This window comes from Phlebotomus papatasi, chromosome 3 (assembly GCF_024763615.1).
Source record: "Phlebotomus papatasi isolate M1 chromosome 3, Ppap_2.1, whole genome shotgun sequence".
NCBI classification, from domain to species: domain Eukaryota; kingdom Metazoa; phylum Arthropoda; class Insecta; order Diptera; family Psychodidae; genus Phlebotomus; species Phlebotomus papatasi.
The window spans coordinates 38413061-38436015 of record NC_077224.1 but is presented as its reverse complement, the minus strand read 5'-3'; the positions used below and the strand labels follow the sequence as shown (position 1 = coordinate 38436015).

The 22955-nt window shown below is 35.9% G+C and overlaps 2 protein-coding genes across 2 annotated transcripts; both read left to right on the top strand.

Annotated features, from left to right (window-relative positions):
- Positions 1–2297: 2297 nt before the first annotated feature.
- On the top strand, positions 2298–11955 carry LOC129805572 (phosphoribosylformylglycinamidine synthase). Its single transcript, XM_055853572.1, has 3 exons — positions 2298–2399; positions 2769–2886; positions 7934–11955. Exons 2-3 carry the CDS (start codon positions 2809–2811, stop codon positions 11882–11884), a joined length of 4029 nt encoding a protein of 1342 aa, XP_055709547.1. The 5' UTR covers positions 2298–2399; positions 2769–2808; the 3' UTR covers positions 11885–11955.
- A 6245-nt stretch (positions 11956–18200) lies between these two features.
- Positions 18201–19698, top strand: LOC129805571 (outer mitochondrial transmembrane helix translocase). The gene is made up of 2 exons (XM_055853571.1): positions 18201–18497; positions 18559–19698. The coding sequence occupies exons 1-2, from the start codon at positions 18328–18330 to the stop codon at positions 19505–19507; spliced, it is 1119 nt and encodes a 372-aa protein (XP_055709546.1). The 5' UTR covers positions 18201–18327; the 3' UTR covers positions 19508–19698.
- Positions 19699–22955: the final 3257 nt, after the last annotated feature.

The following is a 22955-nucleotide window of genomic DNA, read 5'->3' as shown; positions in this document are numbered from 1 at the left end:
AATTTTGGGGGAAAGTGACATGCCTTTGAATGCGTCAGTTTTTGAATGCTTCAATTTTTCTCTTATTTCCCAAAGCTAAAAATCCATTTTGTTAAACGAAGTTAATAGAAAATAGTTAATAGTATTAACTATTGTTCATAAAGTAGAATTTTTGCTTTGAAAAATAAGAGAAAAATTTAAACATTCAAAGGCTGCCGTATTAAAAGGCACACCACTTTCCCTGACTCCATGATTATGATAAAGATGAAAACATCGAATGGTTAGAAATCTTTAGATACAGTACCCAAGGAGATGAAATTTCTGATTCAGATACCAGAAAAGAACTGACTAAAGCTCAGAATGTTTAAATATAAGTAAAAATATCAAAATACTATGTAAAATTCGATAAATGGCAGCGGCTGCCACTTGGTTCTTCCGTGACACTTTTAGTTAGGGTTCTACGAAGTGTTAATATTTTCTGTTGTTTCGAAAATTTTTGTTTTTGAAAAATTGAGGTAATTAGCTTATTTATTTGGCTATTGATCTGCATAATCTTGTATTTTGCTCAAAATGTTTTAAATAGTAGAAAAAAAGTTCAATACCATTACTAAATCCCGTATCTATTGGCAATTTCAATAACATTACCGTGCTATCACACTAGGATTTTTTCAATTTGTAAAATCAATTTAATTTTCAGATAAATTGTTCCTATGCGTTATTTTGCACTAAAAACGAATTGAATTGATAGATCTTAACTTATTTATTAATTAAAAAAAACTAATACTTGGTCCAGAAAAACCTGTTTAAATATGTTAAAATAGGATAAATGTGGTTGCTCAAATAAATATGAATTCAGGAAATTAAAATGTAAAAATTGCTCAATAATTCCAATTTTATTGCAGTTAAATAAGTAGTCTTTTGAAGAAAATTATTCTTAGTAAATTTATTTACTCGTAAATAATATTATTTGTGGCCAAAAAATAAGATAAGTACAGTGTTTCTGTGATAAACTTGCATGAAGTGAAACTTAAGTATCGGGAGTAATTTATTATGTTAATCCAAAGCCATTCGAAGGAAATTGTTGTGTTAAGAAATCTCAGTTGGGAGTTGGGACGACTTCATACACATTTTCAATAAGACTATATCAGAGTCGCTGCAATAGCCCTTAGCCTACAAATCTTTTTTCTGGCTTTGGTGATCCTTCTGAATAACAGATAAGTGACTTATAAGACATTTTAAGTACTATCACACATTTCCCGGAGTCATTTACAATCAAAAATCTCGCGGCACTATTTAAAATTGAGCAAATTTCTTGGAAAATGTGTCCTGTCTGTGAGAATTTTCAAGTAAATTCTAGAAATCTTAATGCTCAATTGGCTCAATTGAATTTAAAATTAAAACGTGAAAAATCCTAGTATGATAGCACCATTAGGCATATGAAATTCTAGGCCTCTTTGGCACTTGGGCACTTTTCCTTCTTAGGACCACAAAAATCAATTTAATTATAGTAAAAACTTTTGCTTTGATATTCATAATGCTTCACTATGCAACAAATTGACAACTTTTTTCTATCTCAGAGGTCTCACTTGGAACGTTTGATAGAGTCGAGTCCTCTGATATGGTTTTAGTTTTCCTCAATCACGTCTGATTTTTTTAATTAATATTTTTATATTTTTTCTGCTTTGCCTTACATTATCCGTTATATCTAGGGTTTTAGTAAACAGAACTTAAAAAGTGTGGGTCCATCGGAAAGGTCATTAGTTATGCTTCAATTTTGATAAAAAAACAAAAAAAAACTTTGTAAAATCACTCTTTCAGAGTGTAAAATTGGAGTTTCTTTAAAAATTGCCAAATAAGGTTGTGAAAAATTGTATTAAATAAACTAAAACTAAACTAAATATTGAGAATCCATCTACACCAGATGATGGGTATTAGTTATTATTATTATACTTAGTTTAAGCTGCTCTGTGACTCTCCTATTAAAATAAAAAAAAAGATTAAGGAAAAACTTTAAAAGAAAAAATGAGAACTATGCTCATCATCTTCTAGTCACTAACCCTATATCAATCGTTATGACATTTGGGTAATGACCGAGAAATTTAGCAAATTTCTCGCAAAAATATGTTTTGGCTATGATAAATTTGAAGGTTCTCGAAGTTTTATGCTCAATTCGCTCAATACCATTTAAAATTAAATTGTGAAAACCGCCCTAAAGCCGCCTCTGTGGATACTCGTTTTATTTTCAAATTAGACGAGTTCGGCGGGAGGGGGGGCACCCCGTCTGGAAAGCTGGAGAAGACTAAAATGGAACATGGAAAGTTGTCATTCCAGTCGCCATTTTTCCACGTGGTGTGTAAATACAAAACACTTGTTGCAGCAAAATAGTGCTAATACTTCAGGAAAAAACTGCAATTTCCACGGTAAATATCACTATAAAAATTATTGTTGATCGTAGAAAATATATTAAAGCACTTGATTCAACATTCAAACAACTGTTCATTGAATTATTTCAAGTAGAAAGCCAATTGTTCTCCAATCAAGAAAGATTGCGTCACACAAACTCTTATCACTTGATTACAATTACAATAAACCCCTCAATGGACAGATTCCTCTGCCAAAAAATTGATTGCTCCATAGAGACCCCCCTTTGAGATTTCACCCAAGAAAATCATCAAATTCGGAGAAAATATTATTGAAAATGCATCTTTTTTGATAACCTTTTGTGACCCTGTGATGTTGTTTGTGCTGATTTCTCTCTCGCAATCGCTCTGAAATCCTAATCATTTCAGTTGAAACTGAGCTCTTCCGCTGTGCTGATCAACATTTGTGATGGGAATTGTACGGTACTACCTCCTGGAGAATTTGGATGAGGCCAAGACAGAGGCTCTCCTAAAGCGACTTCGGAAGGTAAATTTCACCAATCAATAACCATGGATTACCCTAAAAATCCCACCATTTGAGGTTCAGAAATTAAGGGCAGTGTATCAGTGTGTCTGAAAATAAGCAAAGGCATTCTAAAAATAGCTAAATGAACGAAAAATATGAGAAAAGTACTGAAGGAAAATTACCATTTTTATTTAATTAATCCTTTTGAACTTCACGGTTATAGAGATTCTTGTGGGATCCATCGTCGTTAGTGTTTCTATATTTTTTCTGGAATTTTGTTCTTAAAGCGATGAGAACTTGTTAAATTTAGGCTATTGCATAACTAGCAATAAAATTGCATTTTTGAAAAAATTGTTAAACATTTACCACAAAAATAGAAAAAAATCAGTTGAGACACGAACCTGATAACTACAACTAATTGCGATTTTTTTCCTTTTTTCAATATACCATTTGTCAATGCGTTTTACAGTACGTTTTTACAAATTTTCTTCGTTTCAGTCTTCGTAATTTATCAAAAAAACATTCACATTAAGTAGGGCAGTATTTTAAGGATTTTAAGCTAACAAAAACGTCGTGTATTTGTCATTTTTGTTTTTTTTTATAAATTTCGAATAAAGAAAAATGTAATAGATTTTATTAAAGACAATTCTTTAATATATTAAAGTATAATAAATTAATACTTGACCCACCAAAACATATTTAACCATGCTAAAATAGCATAAATGTGGTTGCTCAATTATAAATTTGAATTCAGCAAATTAAAATTTTAAAATTGCTCATTAATTTCAATTTTATTGCAGTTAAACAAATAGGCTTTTGTACTAAATTATTCTTCTTAAATTTATTTACTCGTAATTAATTATTATTTGTGGCCAAAAAATAAGTACAGTGATTAGTGATAAACTTGTACGCAAGTGAAGCTTCAGTATCGGGAGTAATTTGCTGAATTCCTCCAAAGCAATTCGAATTGTCAAAAAATCCCAGTTGGACTTCATTCAGACTTTCATGACCACTGTATTAGAGTCTCTTCATGAGCCCTCTTGCCTACAACCCTTGTGGCTTTGAGGATTCTCTTGCATAACAGATAAGTGACTTATAAGACGTTTAAAAAAGTACTATCACACATTTTCCGGACTCATTCACAATATAAAGTCTCGCGGCACCATTTAAAATTGAGCAAATTTCTTGGAAAATGTGTCTTGACTGTGAGAATTTTCAAGTAAATTCTAGAAATCTAGAAAATTAATTTTAGCATTATTTTTACTTCACTGATCAGAAATTTTAAGACAAAGAATAGAAAGTTGTTTGTTTGAACGGCAATTAGAGTCCTATTCAATTTATTTGGGAGTTCTTCAGGGAAAACATCTACCTCGTGCAAGTAGATATTGTACATTCGGTACATCCAATTCCAAAATTTCATTTACATTGCATAGGTCGGAGAAATTCAATGTTAACGCCACTTTAAGTGCAATTTCACGAATTTTAACCAAAGATTATTGAACCTATTTTTAAATACCAAAAATAACGAAATTATATTACAAATAAAGTTTAGCATGCAGTTAACATTGTTTTAAGTAAGTTAAGAAGATCAGCCGTGAATAAGCTACTCGTTATTCATAAATATGTAATTATTATCCTAATAAAATATTGAAATCACAATTTTCTTTGCTAATTCGAAAAATAGACTGGTTGATTTGAATGAAAAAGGGGTGGCAAAGCATCCCAGGCGTCCCACAAAAAGCACAAGTATAATTTCAATAGTAAATTCAATTGTAGAAGGAAGTGGGGCACCTTTAAAATAGGGATTTCACTCTAATATTAAAATCAAACTGGACCTTATCATGTAGTTTTCAAAAATCAATTTACTGATAAATCGGACCTTTGATTAATTCGTGTTTAATAAATTTAGAGAGTTGTAGCCGTTGTAGCATTTAACGAAAGCTTTGAAAATCAAGATATTTTTTCAAATTCTGACAATTAGAACTGGAGACATTGCCATTTCAAAATTCAATTTTTGATCCGTTCTAGCTCGCGTCAAGGAGGTCGGAGGGACTTATCTTTTTTAATCGAAAGCTCTTAAGCCCAGCTATAACATACTATAATTTGAGATCTATCGATGCCATAGAGGCTGAGTTATTGAGAAAACAAAATTTGGACGTGTTTTAAATTTTGTTTTCTTGCTTTTTTTGTACAAGGGATGAGGTGTAGATCAGACATAACTAACTTTTAACCACCTATCAACATTTAACCTTTAACGGAAAGCGCTTGTCGGTATGTCTTTCCATTCTCTCTTCAGAATCGATTAATAGAGAAATGATAAACGGGCGGAACAGGGTGGACGTCCTCGAAAATCTATTTTTTGCGCATATGATATAAGGGAAGTGTACCACGGATCGGAATGTTAAGAGACGTGCTCCATATTTAGTTGTATATATGAGTTCCAAAACACTATTTGGTATTTTTTACATGCCAATTGATATATTAATGATCCATTTAACCATTTTTGTGTATTGACACTTTTTCTAATTACGGAAAGTTATAATATTATATGTGTAATTGGAAGGATACAATGTGTTCCGCGGATCGAAAGGGACTTAATCAGGTGTTCCACGGATCAGAAGGGGGTAAGCCACGGATCGGCAGACGTTTTTGATTATTGAAGCTTCTTTGTCATCCTTACACTGTGTATTCACATGATACAACTTCTAAAATTGTTTTATGCCTTTAATGAAACTTTCACTGGTAAATTGTTCTATCACAACAAAAACATCTAATAATGGCTGTGAAGATGACAGATGAGCGCGCTGAGCGCAATTTTCCACGAAAAAAATGTGCCGATTCGAGGAACAGATGAAAGAAAACGTACTTGTACGCAAAAAAATTATTTTCAATATTCCTTGCCGAAACAATTAGAGCCACTGAATATTCATTTTTTAATTAACATAGATTTGTAAATCATTTTAATCAAACCTAATTCCTCTCATTCTTGCATACAAATTCTCGCGTGAAATATTAAAAAAGTGATGAATTGCGGATTTTTTGCTAAGACTCTGATACAGTGATTTAATAAATTAGGTAAATAATAGCAATTTTGTTTAAAACTCGACGAGAAAATTGGTTCTGTACGTTCTGTAGATTAAATATAAACTAACGTGATGCATCTTGCTAAAGAAAATTACTAAAATACAGTGAATAATTTTCAAAAGTACATTTTATTTTGGGGTGCCGATATGCGGGACAACCATCCGATCCGAGGAACACTGACGATCGCTGGTACATTTACTTTATATTTCGAAATTGTGTGTTAAAGGTTATCTAAAGATACGTATTTCATAATGTTTGCCGAAATAATATCAGAATTACAAGCAAATTTGTTTAAATCGCGGTGTAATAGTTGCACAATTTTTAGAAGGAAAAGTGAAAAATAGCTTCACTTTTTAAGAGGCTTTATGGGCCTCTACAATTTTTAAAAGTATCGCAATTCAAAGTGCCCCACTTCCTCCTATAGTGTGCCAATAGCCTTTAGTCTTTTATAGATAAAACAGGCGTTCAAGGTTTAAGATTATTCAGCCCTTTACTAAACGTACAATAGACTCTCGCAAATTCGGCTCTTTTAACACTTGGAAGGACCCTAGTGGCAGCCGCTGCCAATTTAATTTTCAATTTTATTCTTTATAGTGAAGAATATATTATTTCGCCTGGAGACCCGATTGAATCCGTGCAAAATTTATCTGGCTATTTTTTCGTTATAAAATTTTTAATAAAAATTAAATATTAATGTAAATATATTGCAAAAACAAAAAACTGCACTCGTAAGGACCAAGTGGCAGTAGCTGCCATATGCATTTTATATGGCAGTTTGACGTTCTGCAGATGTAATTTTCTTGATTGTTAGTGTCTAAAAGCCTTAAAAGAACAAATTGAAAGTGTTTTTGCAAATTATTGAGAAGAATTATGGGAAATATTGAATTGGGAAATATGTATGAAATATGAATAATTTTGGGAATTATTCAATTTTTCTCTTACTTCCCAAAGCTAAAAATCCATTTTGTTAAGCGAAGTTAATAGAAAATAGTTAATAGTATTAACTATTGTTCATAAAGTAGAATTTTTGCTTTGAAAAATAAGAGAAAAATTGAAATATTCAAAGGCTGCCGCATTCAAAGGCAGACCACTTTCCCTGACGCCATGATTCTGATAAAAATGAAAACATCGAATGGTTAAAAATCTTTAGATACAGTACCCAAGGAGGTGAAATTTCTGATTCAGACACCAGAAAAGAACTGACTGAGGCTCCGAATGTTAAAATATATGTAAAAATATTAAAATATTATGTAAAATCCGATAAGTGGCAGCGGCTGCCACTTGGTCCTTCCGTGACACTTTTAGTTAGGGTTCTTCGAAGTGTTAATATCGGGCTACTTTTTAATTCGGGCAGCGGTTACATTTGAAAAAAGTTTGTTGTCATTTTTCAAGTTTGATTATGATTATCAAATGAATCAAATATGCTCAAATTTGGCATGGTTTGTCTAAGTTTTGATGTGATTTTTCATTATTGAGCGATTTTCATGAAATTTACGTTATATATGAGTGCGTAAACTCAATATCTATATTCAAATGAATAAAAAATCGTTGCATTTCAAAAAGTTTGTCGCCCGAATTTCTGTCTAATTTGGCTGACATTTCGGTCCCATATGCCCGAATTTGAGAGAGTCTACTGTATTTCTCAACCGATTGATGCATGTCTCGGCTGATTTGAATCAATTTAAATCGATAATGAACCGGTACTTTACCGATGAATGATTTTATTGTTCAGAAAGCTTTTATTTTGTCTTTAGATATTTTTTCACAGCTGGCCGTCTTAAGCTAAATTCTAATAAGTATGAACGTTTTCTGTGTCAATTACTATATCTGTGAACTCTTGAAAACACTTGATTATTTTTTTTCAATTTTTTTTCCCACAAAGCACATTTAAATCTGATAATTCTGAATCTCTTTTAGTTCAATGCCCTTGTTTCCGAACTCTAGAATTTTCATTTTTTTTTAAAGAGAATTGTATTGTGTTTAGGTTGATCCAACAATTTTTAAAGTTCATCTTGAGAAATGCTACCACGTGGAGACGGCAAAAGGGGTAAAAGTGTCTGAGACACAAGAGAAAATTCTCCGGTGGCTCCTGAAGCATTCCCAGGAGGAAGATGCATTAACTGGAGTGACTACACTCCTCAAACGTTCTCCCAATTCTGTGCTCATTGAAATTGGGCCACGTTTTAACTTCTCCACGGCAGATTCTACGAATAGTGTTAGTATTTGCGAAAGTGTGGGATTCCAGGGGATTGTGAAGCGTATTGAGGTGTCCCTGAGGTATTTGATTCAGGCTCGAAATGGGGACATTGAGGAGAAGGTGGAGGAATTGGTGGAATTGTTGGGTGATCGAATGACTCAGTGTCAGTATACTGAAAAGAATTTACCTGTGGAGAATTTCTATGAACAGGTGTTGCTGAAGAAGCCGGAGAATTGGTACAGAGTACCTGTGATGGAGGATGGAATTGTAGCTCTGAGGGAGGTTAATAGTAAACTTGGATTGGCATTTGATGAATGGGATTTGCAGTACTATGGTAATTTATTTGGGAAGGTACTGAAGAGGAATCCAACGAGTGTTGAATTATTTGATTGTGCCCAGAGCAATAGTGAACATTCACGGCATTGGTTCTTCAAGGGACGCATGAAGATTGATGGGGAATTTGTGGAGAAGAGTCTGATTAAATTGATTGTTGACACACAAGACACGACAAATCCCAATAATACAATTAAATTTAGTGACAATAGTAGTGCAATTAGAGGATTTAGGCAGAAAGTCCTCCGACCGATGACATTTAGTGGTCCGGGAAGGGTTGAAGTGGTGAATATGGAGACAGATCTGATTTTTACAGCAGAAACGCACAATATGCCAACAGCTGTGGCGCCATTTAGTGGTGCTACGACGGGTACGGGTGGTAGGATACGGGATGTTCAGGGAGTTGGACGTGGAGGATTGACAATTGCCGGAACAGCCGGATACTGCGTAGGAGCTCTGAATATTCCAGATTGCCCGGTTTCTTTTGAGGATCCATCTTGGAAGTACCCACCATCTTTCTCTAGTCCGCTAAAGATCATCATTGATGCCAGCAATGGGGCTTCGGACTATGGGAATAAATTTGGGGAACCGGTGATTTCTGGCTTTGCCATTTCCTATGGGATTCGCGGAAGTGATGGGGAACGCAATGAATATGTCAAGCCAATTATGTTTAGCGGCGGATTGGGTACAATGGATGCATCCCATACGAAAAAATTTGATCCTGAAAGGAGGAATCTTCTGGCCAAATTGGGTGGTCCAGTGTATAGGATTGGTGTTGGGGGAGGTGCTGCAAGTTCTGTTGAGGTTCAAGGTGGCAGGGATGCAACAGAATTGGACTTTAATGCTGTTCAACGAGGGGACGCTGAGATGGAGAATAAATTGAATCGAGTTGTTAGGGCTTGCGTTGAACTGGGCGATAGGAATCCCATCCTGGCGATTCATGATCAAGGTGCTGGAGGGAATGGTAATGCCCTGAAGGAGCTGGTTGAGCCAGGATATGCTGGAGCTGTGATTTTTTCCAAGGAATTCCAATTGGGTGATCCAACGATAACGGCCCTTGAGCTCTGGGGTGCTGAGTATCAGGAAAACAATGCCATTCTCTGTCGCCAGGAGGATCGTACGGTTCTCGAGGAGATATGTGCCAGGGAGAGGTGCCCAATAAATTTTGTAGGCGTGGTTACGGGAAATGGATATGTGACACTGTTGGAGGAAGAAGCTGACTTTGACAAGTACCTCGCCCGTGAGAATCTGCCCAAAGAAACACCCTTTGATCTCCATCTTAAAGATGTACTTGGGGAAATGCCACGCAAAGAATTCACTCTCGATCGAGTTCCACGGGAATTATCTCCAATTAATTTGCCAGAAATCAATCTCCGGGAACAGCTAAAGACTGTTCTGGGTATCCTGGCGGTGGGCAGTAAGAGATTCCTCACAAATAAAGTTGACAGATGTGTAACGGGATTGATTGCTCAGCAGCAATGTGTGGGATCTCTTCATACGCCTCTGGCGGATTTTGCCACGACAGCTGTGTCATACTTTGGCCATGAGGGCATTGCCACGTCCATTGGAACACAGCCCATCAAGGGATTAATCTCCCCGGAAGCCGGAGCTAGAATGTCCGTTGCAGAAGCCCTGTCAAATCTCGTTTTTGTCGGAATCTCCGCATTGGCTGATGTCAAGTGTTCGGGCAATTGGATGTGGGCAGCTAAACTCCCAGGAGAAGGCCTAAAGCTCTATGAGGCATGTCAGGCAATGTGTAGCTTCATGAAGGAACTCAATATAGCGGTTGATGGTGGAAAAGATTCCCTTTCAATGGCTGCTAGAGTCGGCTCGGAAACCATAAAATCCCCAGGAACCCTCGTTATTTCCACATATGTCCAGTGTCCGGATATCCGGGTGAAAATTACTCCAGATCTAAAGATGCCATCTCGCGGAGGACGTGGTGAATTGATTTTTGTGAGTGTTGAGGATAAATTTCGACTTGGTGGTTCAGCTCTGGCTCAGTCATTGAATCAACAAGGAAAGGATACGCCAGATGTTCAACGGGCTGATGTCCTCAAAAGGGCCTTTGAGACAACGCAGAAGTTACTGAAGAAAGGCAAACTCCTTGCTGGACATGACATCAGTGATGGTGGTTTGATTGTCTGTGTCCTAGAGATGGCTTTTGGGGGTCTATGTGGACTCAATGTTGACATTTCCAGTATCTTCAAGAGTCACAGTCATTCCAATCACATTCCAATCCTTTTTGCCGAAGAATGTGGCTGGATTCTCGAAGTTGAAACGCAGAATCTCACAGAAATTATTCAAGCTTTCAAGACTGAAAATGTCCCTGTACATCACATTGGTTACTCCATGGGCAGTGGAATGAAGTCTCCCGTGAAGATTCAGTGCCAAGGAAAGGTCCTACTAGATGTGGAACTTGTGGAACTAATGAAACAATGGGAAGCTACGAGTTATGCCTTGGAGAAACTTCAAATGAATGCTGAGTGCGCTGAGGAAGAATTTCAAGGGCTATCCTGTAGGAAAGTTCTTAAGTACTCCTGCACATACAATCCCGATGAGGAAATTCTTCTCCAGGAGCCCTCTAGCCCAATCCGGGTCGCAGTGATCCGTGAGGAAGGGACAAATGGAGATAGAGAAATGATAGCATCGCTCTATACAGCGAAATTTGAAGTCCACGATGTCACGATGACTGATCTCCTGGCCAGGAAAGTCACCCTTGATGCTTATAGGGGTGTCATCTTCCCAGGAGGCTTCAGCTACGCCGATACTCTGGGCTCTGCTAAGGGTTGGGCAGCTACCATTCTCTTCAGTGATGTTTTGAGGCCTCAATTCGATCATTTCCGCCAACGCAAGGATACATTCTCCCTTGGTGTCTGCAATGGATGCCAACTGATGAGTCTCATTGGCTGGGTGGGTAATTCCACAAGTTCCAAGGGTAGTGCTTTTGACATTCCCGACGTAGCACTCCTACACAATCGCTCAGAACGCTACGAATGCCGATGGTCAACAGTAAAAATTGCCGCAGATACCAATTCCATCCTCTTCAAACGCATGAAAGGATCAGTCTTGGGCTGCTGGATTGCTCATGGTGAAGGACGCTTTTCATTCCGCACGCAGGCTGTCCTAGAAGGGCTAAAGAACCGTCAATCTATTGCACTGCACTACGTCGATGATGATCACAAACCCACGGAATTGTATCCGATGAATCCGAATGGGAGTGTCGAGGGAATTGCAGGGATATCATCTGAAGATGGACGTCATCTGGCTCTAATGCCTCATCCAGAGAGGTGCAGCATCCTCTGGCAGTGGCCATACATTCCGCACGATTTCGTGCATAAGAAATCTCCCTGGCAGACAATGTTCGATGAGGGATTCCTCTGGTGCCAATCCAATTTTTCATAAGGTAAGGTTTTGGAAAGTTTGTTTTATGTATATGCATTATTTTTTTGTTCAATAAATTTTTATTAAATTTTCCTAGTGGCTCTTAATAATGGTATATATTATAATATTATATATTATTTTATTTAATTATTTTAATTTTTTTTTTATTTTTTTTATTTATTTTATTTTATTTTATTTTATTTTATTTATTTAATTTAATTATATTAAGTATATATTAATAATAGAGGTAGGGTAAGGGCCTTGACAGACATGAGGATTAGCCGAGAGGCGGCTTAGCGTAATTATATTAGAAATAATGGTTAAACTACATTTCCATCATTTTCTACTAATTCGTTTCTCGGCTTAAGTCGTAAGTGTGTCTATGGCATAAGTGTGCCAAATTTTGGCATAGTTGCATGCAAGTGGCAAAGTCTTAAGTTCGAAATGTAATATTTTTAATACAAATTGATTTTTTTAATTCCTTTTTCTTAAAGCGTGTTGCTTGGAACTTTGTAGACAATTTATCGTCTTTATTTACTCTAAAATAATTTTTAATGCATTTTAAAATGAATAAAAATGTAGACATAGCTTTGGTGCCCTATTTCGTCCACCTTCATTCTCATAGTTCCTTGCCCTTTGGGAATTCTTCTAATGTTTTTTTCGCGTCATCTCGCTTGTCGAAGCTACATTTTTTGTTATTCTTTTGCATTGTATAAGCTTTAGAGAGTAAGTAAAAACTTGAAATTCATGGTAATTAGACAATTAGAGGAACAAAAAAGGTGGACGGAATTGCAAGCTATGGCCGGAATTTCGCACACTTACCCTACACTGTAAAAAAAAGTATCATTATTGATAATGCTTCCCGATAAAATTAAATCCCAAAAGAAACTCTTGGCTAACTTAACGTATTTAACCGAGACACAGAGAAAAAGATGCTGGCCGTGCTACGAAAAGGGGTTCATTCATGAAATTTTCAGGCGATATAAGTACATTGTCACTTTAATCAGCATTTGTCGTATTTTATTTTTTCGATTACATATAAGATATAAACGGGGTGGCAAAGCGTCCCAGGATTTGCGAAATGCACGAACTCGTGACTTAGATGTTATTACCTCAAAAGTACTTTCGCATCATTTATCATTTACCGGTTCTCAACCGATTTGAACCGATTCATAAATCATTCGAAAGATCCTCCAAAATTGTTTTCAGATTAATAGAATTGATTTTCGGATAAAAATTAGTTATCGATACCAATTGGAACCAGTTCAGTTTTATAGAAAATTCCAAGACCTTTCCAATGAGCCCAAACATGACCCCATTCGCTTGAAAAATGCGCACTCTAGTGTCTTTTTAACCTAAGACCTTGAAAACCGTTATTAGGAATGATTCAACGGTATTTTCGTCTAAGAACGAAATGTCCGCCTGGGTAATCTCTAAAACATATCCAAAAATGAAAAAAAAATCGCACAACGCGTTTTTGAGCAATCCCAAAAAACATGGTTTTGGAGGGGAAGAGGAGAATGTGAGGGGGGAATGAGGGGCATGTTAACGATCCTTAGGTCGACTTATGGAGGGTCCCCCGAAGGTCCTAAGTCGCTATCTCTAACCGTTTGGCCCCTAGAGCTGGCGACAGCCGGATGGACAGACGGACAAATAGCGTGGACATTTCTCACAAGGGAAGTACTCGAGTCATCAAATTCATATAAATCTGGAGCTTTGCTCAACTACGCAAAAATGCATCAAATTAAACGTGGTATATTCAAAAAGTGCGAAATCGACCATGCGACCAAGTGATTTTTGGAAAAATCATTTGGTAATCTGTGCTCAAATAAATGTTTAAGTCATACTTTCAATCCATATGCTCTCGTTGTGATTGTACTTTCTGTTTTAATCATTACCGAAATCCACAATACACGAATTAGTTTTTTTTAAACTAATTAGTCAATTAAAAGGATTAGTATCTCAGAAAATTTGGATCAAAAACAAATAAGCAACAGTAAATTAAAATTGATAAGCAAAAAACGGTTAAAACATCCTTTTTTGTACATTTAAGTGCTGAATGGTTAAAGATATTGACTTGGAGTCTTCGGACAACCCCCCATAAGTCAACTTGTAGATTATAAATACAACCCTCATTTCCACCCAATCCTTCCCCTTCATCTTTCGAAGAAAACCGCATTCCCGTATTTTCCTCCATTCACAAAAAAACGATTTTGGATGGTGAAGGGGAGGGGGGTAGGGGAAATGAGGGTCGTATTAATAATCCTCAGGTTGACTTATTAGGGGGTCATCTGAAGACCTCAAGTCGATATCTCTAACCATTTAGCGCCTATATTCCAGAGCATGAAGAAAATAAAAAAAATGTTTTTATCGCTCTTTTGTGAAGTTTAGAGCTATAGTTATGTTATAACGAAAAGAACAACTATCAATCTCTTCTTTTATACACTAGTAGAAGTTTGAAAGAGATTCTAGTTAATAACGTTAATTGCATCAGAATTTGCAATAATTAAATATCTACCGGAGCTCTTCAAAAAAAAGTGAAAATAGAAATCCTTAAGACACCATTTCCTTATCTTAACATCGTAGGTGGATCTAAATATTACCACATGGAAAGTAATTTATACTTAGGATATTTATTAACATAAAAAACATTCCGTTAAATCATTCCTTAATCTCCAACTTTTGCCTAAACATATGACTTTTTTGGATCAGATGGTGTAGATTTTATGGGTTAATTTAAATAATATTCGACTATCGTTTTGAATTTATCAGTGATCTAGAACAAATATAAAATAATACCCCTTTCTATCAAAATTTCACATTTTAATTGATTTTTTTTGGACTCCAATATTGTCAACAAATCCAATAGAGTCTGAACAGGCCTGGAAATAATTAGTTGACTCTATCGAGGTCCCACTGTATTTTAATTCAATGTGAATTTATTGGTATGAAAAAGAAAATATCACAAGTCCTTCATTCAAAGTCTACTGAGTCTGCTGATGAACGCATCATAAGCTGCCCGAACGTAAGCTGTGAAATACGAGCCCATTCACGACGAAGGGCAATCTTTAACTCATCGATGCTTTGCTACTTTTTAGTCCTAAACTTAGCCAACAAAATATCCAACAAAAAGTCAATGTTTCCTCGAAATGAACAACAAAATGTCGTTTTTTAGCCAATATTATTAGGCGTCTGTCGCTCGATTTTTGTGATCATACGTAGTCTGATTAGAACTTCTAATATCTTTTATCGAAAATTTTGCGTACCTCGAATTCAGAGCTCCATCCAGGATAATTTCCCGATACACATTGCCATTAATTTTATTGCCTAGTCCAAAAAACCCAATATAAAGATTTCCTCCATACCAAAGGCGCTTATCATCATTTTCAAGATTAATAAAGCTGAACTGAAAATATCATCTCCTGAAAGGTTGTCTAAAGGAAGTTACGATAAATGCTGATTTAATTGACTACATGTTGCGGCTGATTGAAATATTTCGAGAATGGTTAGAAAATAAAATTCGGTAAGTAGATAATTAAAATGAAGATTATAAATTTTTATAATTAAATGTAGAAAAAATCATAAAGATAACTCGTGAATAATCTACCGTTTTCCAAAGTTTGAACATGAAATATAGTAAATTTAAAAAGTGGATTAAGTAAGCCAAAACTTAGTTCTCCGATTTAAGATATATTAATTTTTGACTTAACTATGGAATAAAATTATTCGCATCTATCCCTAGATTCTTTCCAAAATATAAATGAAATGATACCCAATTGATATGATCTGTACTTTAATAGATTTATTAGAAAGAATTAAGACTTTTACTGTAGCGAATTTTGTTGAGAACGTAATTTTTGACGAAAATTGGGAGCAATTTTCGTAAAAATAGTCTTTTTGAATTAAAATAGTCAAAAATAGTCTTTTTGTATTTGACGCCACACGCGCTGGAGCACTTATTCACTTTTTTTGCATCATGTTCTTTCACATCTACAATATTTAAGAGAATTTTTAGCAAGTCCGGCAGTTCAAGATGTTCAAAAATCTAGAAAAGCAGTAGAATCTTGTTAAATCGAACGAGAAAAAAAATGATTATAAGGTAAAGTGTCCTCACTCGGCCGGGTTTCTCGACTCCAGAGGCATGCAAGAACCATTGAAACCGAATAAACGTCAAATGAAACATGTACGTCAGTGGTCAAAACGGTACTATATAACAAACTTATTTTGACGTTAATTCGGTTTCAACGGTTTTTGCCGTTTTTGCACACCTCTGCTCGACTACCGGTGCGTCAATTAGTTGAAATTCTTTACAATCTTAGCTTTTGTGGTCCTAGGTGAAATCCGACCTCATCAGATCGACCCCAAATTTTGGATTTACAGGTTTGACACTCATAGATCACGATAATATCATATACGCTGAAAATCGATTTTCGTAGTCCATCGGTATGACCACTTCTGGAGAGAGAACAGGATAGAGATCTCAACAAGCGGTCTTTGGCAAAGGTTTACACACGGCTCTTCGTTATCCGGGTGACAGCTGCCAAACACTGGCGGTTGATGTATTCAAAATTATTTTTACTAAACATGAAGTTTCTCCAGTGTGAATTAAAGTATTATTATCATTGTATCAAAGTTTTTAATACATAATTGTGATAAAAAATGAAACATAAGCACACCATGAAGAAAATTCTCTTATTCTTTGTCAGATAGAAAATAAATTCACACAGCACAAAATAGAAAAACCGTTGATCATTCAAAAAACCTAAATGTCATTTTGTCCCCCAGTCAGCCGGATAACGAAGAGCCGTGTGTATGTTGATTGGTTGTTGGTTGTTTGGTTGTTGGTGATGTCTTACCTACCCCCTTCCTCCATAATAGACTCTCGTTAATTCGGCTCTTTTAAAATCGGGATAATTTTTAATTCATGAAGCAGTTAAATTTGAAAAAAGTTTGTTGACACTTTTTAAGTTTGATTATGACCAGCGAACAATAACTTTTGTTGGTAAACATGTTTTCAAAATTTCCCATGACAATGAGCGAGATGACTATAGATCTAGATCTCACTTACTCTCATTGAAATGTCAAAAACATGTTTACTAAACAAAAGTTATTGTGCGTTGAGCATTATGATTATCAAATGAGGCAAATACGCTCAAATCTGCCATGGTTTGGCTTATTTTTGATGTGATTTTGCATTATTAGGGGAAACCACCAAACACGGGGTAGCACCAAACACATCGATTATTTAATCAGATATTCGACATCTAAGGACAAGACTTATAGAAATTTATAGGCACTATAGGGATGCCTGTCTATTGAAGAAATGGTTGAGTTGAGATAGTCCAATTAGTTAAGAAATAAAAATTAGTGTTTGGTGCTACCCCGTGTTTAGTGGTGCCCCAGTTTCCCTTAAGGGGTTTTCATGAAATTTACAATAAATATGAGTGTTGTAATTTTTTCTAAGCAATTTTATTTTCCCAACAACAGAATTTCTACAGCGGAATAAGTTTTGGCTATAAAAAAATTAACAAGGCGTCAGTCCTATCCAAGAATAACCCAAATTAAAGAAAACTTACATTTCAAAGCCTATCTGCTTCTCCTACACAAATTCCTATGTCCTTGACCTAATCCTTTTCCTTTGAATCCTAATAAATTGCAATATGATTAGCTAGATATTAAAAATATTTCCTTTTACTTTACTTACAAAATTTCTTCTTGTCTAATGCAATATTTGACTCAAAATGGCGAATGCCTATTTCTATTCCAAATAACCCTTCCCAATTCTAATAGACCTTTCCAATGAAATTCAAAATTATTTAAAATCCTAACTGACAGCCTTTTCTTTTCAAAATTAATTCAATTACCAACAATGAGTATGTAAACTTAATATGAATATACAGAAAAACAAAAAAAAAACGTTGCATTTCAAATAGTTTGACACCCGAATTTCTCTCTAATTCGGGTGGCATTTTGGTCCCAAATGCCCGAATTTGAGTGAGTCTACTGTACCACCAGATTTTGATTTTTGAGTAGCTCAGGCATCGATCGATCTCAAATTTTAGTATGTTATAGGTTATAGCTGGGCCTGAGAGCTTTTGATAAGAAAAACTAAGCCCCTTCCGACCCCCTGACCCGAGGTTGAATTTTTATTTCGTTTATAAATTTTACTAAAATTATAATCAATTATTTAAAAAAATATATATATATAACTATAAATACGCGAAAAAAAATAAAAAGAAAATAAAATTCAAAATACGACATTTGTTAATGAAAGCAGCGACATGTGGAAAGAAAGGAAAATTTGAAGAAATGTCCGCCAGACATGAGGACAATTCCAGTGGAATATGTGTAGGTAGATTGTTTAATGGGTAACTGTCAGTGCGAACAAGGAAAAACGCGTTTCCTGCTTTTCCGTGAAAATTCAGCAGGAAAATAGGTGAAAAATTGTGCAATTAGGTAGAAATATGATGTCAGGAAATGACTTGACGCGGAATGAAGTGATTCAGCTGCTGCTTCGAGTGGGAATTGCCTCATTTGTTACCTTCTTCTCCCTCAAGTACTTGATGAATGCCCTGGATCCCACGAAACAGAGCAAAAAGAAGGCCAAAAATCGGGCAGAACATCAACTGAAGAGGTATTTTCACCCCAAAATCTATTTATAGTCCCTCTCTGCTTCAATGCACTTCTCTGCACAGGTTGAAGAACATTGAAGGAGTATCTGTGGATACGAGTTCCTTCTCCGAGTACGAACTGGTCATTGCAAGTCATTTAATCATTCCGGAAGATATTACGGTGACATGGAAGGATATTGCTGGACTGGATACGGTCATCCGGGAGTTGAGGGAGAGTGTTGTTCTGCCCATTCACTACAGGAGTATGTTTCAGAAATCCCAGCTGTATCAGGCTCCCAAGGGAGTGCTTCTGCATGGACCACCTGGCTGCGGGAAGACCCTGATAGCCAAGGCTACGGCCAAAGAGGCTGGAATGCGCTTCATCAATCTCGATGTGGCCATGCTGACGGACAAATGGTACGGAGAATCCCAGAAGCTGGCATCGGCTGTGTTCACGCTGGCTGAAAAACTTCAGCCATGCATAATCTTTATTGATGAGATTGAATCCTTTCTGCGCTGCCGCAATGTCAATGACCACGAGGCCACGGCAATGATGAAGACACAATTTATGGCTCTCTGGGATGGGCTTAGTACCGAAAGTGGATTAATAGTCATCGTAATGGGGGCCACAAATCGCCCCCAAGATCTCGATAAAGCCATTCTGCGGCGGATGCCTGCCCAGTTTCACATTGGATTGCCCTCGGAGGAGCAACGTGGCCGAATTTTGCGGTTAATTCTGTCCACGGAAGCTGTTGCTGAAGATGTGGACTTTCCACGGCTAGCTAAGCTTACCACAGGCTTCTCTGGCAGCGATCTGCGTGAACTCTGTCGGCATGCATCCGTCTATCGGATTCGAGAGCTCATGGATGACTTTGACAGTGCTGGAGGAGTTCTAAGAGCTTCAACTTCAGCCTCTAGATCTCCTCCGGCCATCTCCATGGCGGATCTCCTGTCGTCTTTCGCAAAAATGCGCGAAAATAAACTCCACACAGGACTCCTAATGGCTCAGGAGAGTCGAATTGATCTCGATTGAGAAGGATCTTCTGGATAAAAGACAATTAGACAAAAAAATTAGGTCACGTAGAAGAATTTGCACAGAATTAAATTTTCTCTCTCAACCAAAGGGAATTAAATGAAATGGCTACAGTTTTCTGGGAATTGTATCTGGCCAGGCTAGGCTTGCTTTGATGTTGATAAAAATAGACAGAAAACTTGCAAGAAAAATTTTGAGTTTTTTTTTTATTTTCCAGACCTTTGATTCAAAAGAAAAAATCTGTCCTATTGGTTTCCGCGGGAAATTCCACAAATTGGTTATGTTTTGATTAGCTGGGGCTGGGCAACGGGAAGGAATTTTGTAATCTCTGCTAGAAGGTTATGTTGAAAAGTTTGGTTAGAATTCAGCGGATAACTTCCAAAAATAATGCGTCAAGTTTGTCATTTCAAAGCGACGCACCTAGCCGGCTATAGGGTGGAATCACCCGAATCACCAGTTCTCGCCAATGCCCCACTTCTCGCCACTTACATTGAAATCGCTATTTTTCGCAATTTATGAAATAAACGAGTGGCAATTTTTTTGTATTGTTTCTGCTTCTACGCATAGGATCGAAAAATAATAATTATTCGTTTTGGATTCACGATTTTGATCACTTTTTAGAGCAATATTTTAAGCAAGTGCATCGAATCCAACATCTCTTACCAAATGTACTAAGTGTCGTCAAATTTTCATCAGGCCAAAAATACCTATTTGGGTAAATAATTTGTCTATTGAATATTTAATTGCATTTGTGGAATACATAAAATTTGTATTTAGTCAATTAATATTTCATTTTATATTATTTTTGTATAAAAATGAGGCATGGCGAGAAGTGGTAATATTCTGGAATTGATTTTACCACCTGTCGCCATATCTTTTTAATAGGCGACGCTAACTTCACTTCGTACATTCTCAGTTGTCAAATCTGCATTGTTTACTTTCTGCAAAAGCCCCATAATTTGAATTCTCAAATAAAAGCGAAGAAAAATCATTTAAAGAGAGTAATAATAAAGTGATCACAAGGAAAGAGAAATGGTGAATGTATTCTTTTCATAGCATTGCCTAAAATAACCGAGTGTGGTTCTTTTAAAGTGGGTCGCGAGAAGTGGTTACAAATTTTACAAAACTGGCGAAAAGTGGTAAAAAGTGGCGACGAAATGGTTATTTTTGCATTATTAATAAAAATCAGTTTTTTAAGTAGTCCAGCGTTATGTTCTAGGATTATTGCTTTCACGTATCTAGAGCCAATACATCTAAGTAACTTTGTGTCAAATTTGACTTATCTTGTAACAAGGATTCAAAAGTTATGATTAAATGAATTTAATTTTTTCCTAAACATGGCGATAGCCGGTTATTCCACCTTATGCAAAAACTAGTACAATAAGCTCTCTCTCAATCGCGCATATATGGGGCAAAATGTCATTAACTTTTTCGTCTCCTTTGGGACTCTGGGTACCCATGGAAAAATTAATTTTTTTAGACTATTTAGAATAGATGAAAATCCAATTCTTGTGGATGATTACAAACTATAAGAAGGTCCAAATCTAGAATATTTTTTGCTGGATCCCAATTAACTCCTGAGCTTAGATATTTTTGGTCAAAAACCGTGCATTTTTGATTTTCTGCTTCCTTGCAGATACAGTATAGAGTCTCGCTATAGTCTCTCTCTCTTCTTTTTATGTTTTTGGCTGTCAGACTCAATCAGGTCCATATAGCCATTTCGCTCACTCTTATTTACATACGAGTTCCATCTGTTTTTCTTTTTTTTTTTCCCCATAATGTTTGTTCCTCTCATCTCTCATTATCATTTTTCTTTTTGCTCCATCACAAATCCTTTTTTGCTCCCTTATCTTTTATCATACTTCCTTCTTGATATTTTTGCGTTCAGTTTGTAGCTTTCAAGGACGGTGAAAAACTGTTTTCCAATTATTCACCGGACGCGCTTCGAGGATCGAACCGAGGGCCTCTGCGTCACAAAGTCAACACTTTGCCCATTGAGCTACCGAGACCCCTCTCGCTATAGTCCATATTTGGTTTCAAATTTGACACTGGGGTCGCACTATAGTCCATGTAATTTTTTAAAATTATCAACGCCTTTTAATATTGAAATTGCTCGACGGCTTCCACTTTCTTTGCAATTGTGGTACTTGTCCTTGCTCTCTTCATTGTGGATCACAATTATCACAACTACTTAATAAAGTTTGCCAAAAATATTAAAATAATTATGCATGTCGCAAAAAACATAACCTAACTTAAAATCAGTGTTTTGAAATCAACGGTCGATAAATTGTGGACTATAGAGCGATGGCCTATAGCGAGACTCTTGTAATGGCCGATAATTTTGACATTTTGGCAGCGAGGCAGCGAGGGAGTTGTTTTCAGGGAAGTTTTTCCTATTCTTCCTGATTTTGGTGAATTCTGGGTACACCATCATGTAAGGCTTAAGTAACGTAAGATGTAAAGCTTTCTTTTAATCAACACGTAAACTATTCTAAAGCTTTACCATGTTTTGCTCTCATAAAACTTAGAAATAAGGTATATGAAAGTTTATACTGTCATATAAGGCATAAATACAACATGATGTAAGTTTTTCTCTTCTTCTACAAATAAATCATTATGAAAGTTTTACTTTTTACTATATATTGTATGCATATTAATCATCATGTAAGTTCTATGAAGGATACGTTATCATGTAAGACATAAGTATGCCTTACGAATGGCTTACTGGAAATTTTCACTTTAAAGATATAATTCATGCGAGCTACACCGGAGATCTGATACAAAGGTTCAGGTGAAATATTTTATTTCTATTCATCAGTGGGGTTTTGTTTTTAACTAAGACCTACTATTAAGATGAATGATTATGAATATGATACTTGTGATCATATTCTGAAGTGAGTTCTCTAATGAGAGTTACTTCAACTTTTTCTACGAATGCTTTTCATGAAAAGCGTTCGTCGGCCTTATATTTAAGGCTTACTTAGGTGACAAAAAAGTAGTTATACAATGTTAAACGTCCATAAAAGATAGTTTGACGTATGACTTACAAGTTGGTCCTTTTTAGGGCTTACCTTGAATAGTTTTTGCCTTCTGAAATGCTTTACATGAATGCAATTCTTATGGCTTACAAGTATTTATTAATATAGTTTTACAGAATTTGCTTACAAATGCTTTACTTGTGTATTTATGTAAGGTATCCTTAAAAACCATAAAAATGCATCCAATAGCTTTCTTATGCTTTACAAGTAAGGCTTACGTAAGTGACAAAAGTGTGGTTATACCATGTTAAACCTCCATAAGCGATAGTGATTTGTAAGGCTTACATGCACTATCATGTAAGGCTTATGTAAGACATCTTTTCGCTACTGGGAGATTAAAAAGACATAATTAAAGAATTCTATGCTATTATACTTCATTTATTATTAAACAAATATCACAAGATAGGGTG